At 42.8% G+C, this 4,499-nt stretch overlaps 1 protein-coding gene across 1 annotated transcript; it reads right to left on the bottom strand.

Annotated features, from left to right (window-relative positions):
- Nucleotides 1–219: 219 nt before the first annotated feature.
- On the bottom strand, nucleotides 220–2,280 carry LOC143625318 (uncharacterized). The gene has a single exon (XM_077095684.1). It carries the CDS (start codon nucleotides 2,278–2,280, stop codon nucleotides 220–222), a length of 2,061 nt encoding a protein of 686 aa, XP_076951799.1.
- Nucleotides 2,281–4,499: the final 2,219 nt, after the last annotated feature.

The following is a 4,499-nucleotide window of genomic DNA, read 5'->3' on the forward strand; positions in this document are numbered from 1 at the left end:
TGTTTAATGTTTTTTAATAATTAAATTACTTAACAATTAGTAACCAAAACTTAAGTTCCTTATAATTAAGTATTTTATATGTTCCTTTATAATAAGTGAAAGTTCATATATATGTCGTATCAAATATGCATGTGTTTGGATTAAATAAAAAAAAGTGACAACTTTGTAAAAACACAATAGTTTTATCTGATAAATAAATGAATCCGTAAATCACAAGCCTTAGAGCACATTAACTCTAGCTCTAGCATGGCCTTGAGACACCTGAAACTGCTCTGTGATGCCCAAATGTGCCATCAGAAGCCAAACATGAGTCAAAAACTCGCCCCCTTTGCGAAGCTGCTGCTTGTGGTGAAACCCTCTGCAGTGAGTAGCAGCATAAGCAAGAATCTCAATCCATACTTGACTCATTACCTTCCACATGCGTCCCGTTTCCATTTTTTTCAAAGTTAACGCGAGCCGACAACCATCAAAAAGCGCAGATTTGCATCGATCTCCCTTCACTTTACTAGGCAAAACCTCAAGAGAATCAACTTCAAGCAGCTTCTTACAGGCTTCAACCTTTTCTGTAATGGGTCCTTTTTCTTTGAAGAAACGCATCGCTTCAGCACAAGTGTCACAATACCGGATCATACCAATACCGATTGGCAGCATTACAGGGTAAGACACGAGAAGATATAACAGATAATCAGATATATGCTTACTTTCCTTACGGTGGATATTTGCGTCAACTTCATCTTCAAGGCCAAGATCTGAGTAATAGCAGAGAGATGTAGCAATGTGCCACATAAGAATGCTCTGATCGAATTCGACTTCAGTAATACTCCATAGAAGAGCATCGCAATCTTTCTCTCTTAGCGAAAAACTACCCTTATGTGTACATAACACTTTGGGATCAGAGTTGACTGCCATCAGTTCACGAAACTGTGTATAAATTAAATCTTTTAGCTTGTCTGTAACTTGGCTATAAGTCTTGTAACGGTGCTGCGTGCGAATGTTATCTATCCCAATGAATTTCTGAATTTGAATAAAGATAGCGGGCTTCTCTTCAAGAGCGACGCTTAGGAGGTTAAACTGTGCAACGGAACCAGACCATCTTCGCTTTGTCGGATTTTTCAAGAATGGGAATATGAGGGCATTCCGAGTCAGGTTTCGTTGGCTCAACCAATGATCGGTCCAGTCTGAGCGAAGCATGGTAATAAGAGAAACTATGTCCAATAAAATGGCTACACCAATTAATAGGCAAGTAATGACAATGTCAATGAAGTGGTAATTGCTCATATTACACTGAATATAGAATCCCACTGGCACCAAAAGAAGGAAAAAGATACTAGTAAGACGAAGCATGAGCCCATTAAACGTATGCACCACATAAGCCTTGGTGTAAAGCATGTCAAATGCAAATCCAAGTTCAATCTCGACAACGCGAAAAGCTTGACTAGAGTTAAGATGGAGAAAGTAGGATTGGCTACCATCTCTATCCACAAAAGTGAGGATGAGATCCACGAAAAGACGCTTGAATGTTTGAAACAATTCATATGCTTCGGATATGACATTACCTCTGTCAGAATATGCTTGTTCATTGGCGGCAATTGGGGACTCGTGGACCTCTTCGATGTTCGCAATGAAACCCTGAGACGTTTTCAAGTGGAGACACTCTAGGAATTTGGGATAATTGGGACCTGGGTCAGGAGGGCCAAGCATCGAGTCGCGAAGATTCTCAGTGTTTGCTAACCGTAGAGCCAGAATACGCTCGGCACATTTGATGAAACCGGCTAAGTAGACTAATATGCTTAGCTGAGGGAGATCTGAACACCCTGGCCAGGATAACAAAAGGATGTAAAGCGCAACTCCGGATTGAAAGGCGATCTCCACAAAGTGTCTTAACGAAAGCTCATTATCTTCCAATGCAAAGGCGGTAATTGCATCTGGACCACCAAGGTGAAGGAGGAGAAAGGGTGCCCAAAATGACATGATTTCGCTCGTGTCTAGTTTTTGAAGTTGTGAAAGGGAATGGGAGGTGTAGGTGTTGCATACATCTAAGGCTGTTCGGGTAATAACGCCAAGAGCTGCTGATGCTACCGCGTACGCCAATAAGTATGCGAACCATAAAGCCATTCTGACTCGTGTTCTTGGGTTGTATTTCCTAACGTTGCCTAAAAGAAATAAGGTGATCTGTGAAGCAATGCTGATTATAATCAGCCCACGTAGGGCCGACTCGTTCCACATATTTTTGACTTCATTTGGCACCACTTGGAATAGTTTTCTGTGGTCTGCAGGCATAAGGAAACCTATAACTGGAAACAAGTTCAATAAACAAGAAGTCAGCTGGAAGATAGAATATATATAACCAAGAGGACATACGAACAACTTATTTATGGTTTTTGTTTCTTGGTTTTAAATGATTAAGCAAAAACGGTTTCCGTAAAAGAGGACTTACCACCAACAGATATCATGTTCCTTTTCCAAAATCTTAGACCATTTAAGAGAAATAATGTTTTTTTTTGTCAGATTGGAGTGTATGTTGTTTCGTTAAACAAGGATGTGTATTTATGCACAGGTGTGTTGTTCAGAAATAAAAGGAAAGTTGACAACAATTTCTTTGTAACTTGTGACATCATACCTTAAGAAGTTATTGACTTTTCAGGTGTGGTGTGGTGTGTTGTGGTGTGAGCTGTGCTGGCTCCATAAGTAATAATAAAATAGCAAATTAGTCATAACCAACTAAACAATAATATAGAAATGCAGCAACAAGATTGGAAATATTTGACCACTTAATGTCATAGGTTCAGATAAGAGTATAAGACCACATGATAATGTTTGTCAACACTGTAAATGTCTTACATTTTTCTAGTGAAGTTCCTCATAGATTCCTATAAATTTACTTATCCCAAGTTATCAATTAACATTTTGAAGAAACACTAAGTGAACCCACGGGCAGATTATAGATAATCTGGGGGTTAAGTAATGTTTCCCACGAGGATGAGGTTCAGCAGAGAAGGTTGTTCTTCTGGAGACCTGCAAAACAGACACCGTAAGCTCGTCACTGAGAAGGGGGGGGGGGTTCCTCCTTGTGACCACCCTCCGGCGTGAGAATCAGACTAGATTGCTCTGAATATAAGTGTATATTAAGAGATTGCTAGATAAGATTGAGATATCAGATGATGTCCTTACCATTCCAAGGTGTTGGAGTATTTATAGTCGAAGGTAGGTTTCCTAGAAGGTACAGCCGGCTGAATAGTAATCCTGTTCCACCAACAGTGGACTACGCACAAGCCATGCTGGTTGGTGGATAGGCTACGGCCGACAGTAAAGGTCGGCTGTATACTGTTCCTTTACTGCCGGCTATGCACTGTTCCACCAACTGCAGGCTGCGCAAGTCCCCTCGTAAGGGTTGGTGAGTAGGCAGCGGCTAACAGTGACAAACAGTACTAGAGGGTGCTCCTCCTCGTATTGTTGTCGGTGAGCTGTCACCCTGTGATTGGTTCATGGGCTGCTCTGGTCAAATTGTCTGTTCCGCCCATACCTTAGTAGGTATAGTACGAAAGACCTTCCAGAAGCATACGGACTGGCTCATTTAGGCGGGAGTATTCCCGCCTTGCTCATTCCTTCATGTGACTACTGAAGTGGCTAATGCCTTGTGCGTGTAGCCTTGTTGTTAGTGCGGGTAGCCTTCCCTGATGGCTTGTATCCGCAGCTGCGGGAACAGGCGGGGTACTTCACCATTGGGAGGCTTTCCCTGCGGGTACAGCTGGTGTACTGCGCGTAAGGTTCTTTGAGCATGGTGGGTCCTGCTGGAGCAGTTGGTCATTGCGCAGACGTCCCTGTTCAAGGTGAGTCTTGCGTGTCCAACTGGGCTCTGCTGGGACCTACCTCTTCAAGTCCCCCCAGTCCAATGTTCTTCTCATGAATTATTAATAAGTGAGGTGAACTTTTGGACTTAGCAAGGGGTTTTGAAAAGGGTTTAGTTTTTAGGTTTTCCGTGGTGATTCTTCCCGCGGTTTTCCTGATGTCACGCAGAAATTCCCGACTTTTCTGCTTGATCTTTTGGTCTGAAGCGGGTAGGTTTGTAACCTCCTCGCACGTCAGGAGCGTTGAGTCCCACTTGTGTGGATTCTCCATGGGGTCTTGGTAGTTTTCCACATAGTGATCAATTATGCTAAAACCACCGATTCCATCTTGGAGTTTCAAACAATGTAGTTCTCGACGTTCCCGTCATGCGGGGATGTTATTCCTGTTTCCGCAAGCATGGCCCAGAAAATCCTTCTTGGTTTGAATTCCCTGCAGAGTGCTAAGTATGTGAAGGGTTTTGCCTTGACACTGTACCCGCACTCGTCTTATGGTTACTTTACTTCCAAGGTATTCCTGGCGTCAATTCCCTGCGGGTGCTAAGTATGTGAAGGGTTTTGCCTTAACACTGTACCCGCATCCGTCTTACGGTTACTTGGTTGCCAAGTTATTCTTGGCTTCAATTCCCTGCGGGTGCTAGGTATGTGAAGGGT

Source organism: Bidens hawaiensis, unplaced genomic scaffold (genome assembly GCF_021521415.1).
Source record: "Bidens hawaiensis isolate Kalapana, Puna unplaced genomic scaffold, B.hawaiensis_p1.1 tig00004101_1, whole genome shotgun sequence".
Taxonomy (NCBI): domain Eukaryota; kingdom Viridiplantae; phylum Streptophyta; class Magnoliopsida; order Asterales; family Asteraceae; genus Bidens; species Bidens hawaiensis.

Excerpts from the sequence above, each read along its gene's own strand:
- LOC143625318 (XM_077095684.1), bottom strand. The coding sequence starts at position 2,280 with ATGCCTGCAGACCACAGAAAACTATTCCAAGTGGTGCCAAATGAAGTC.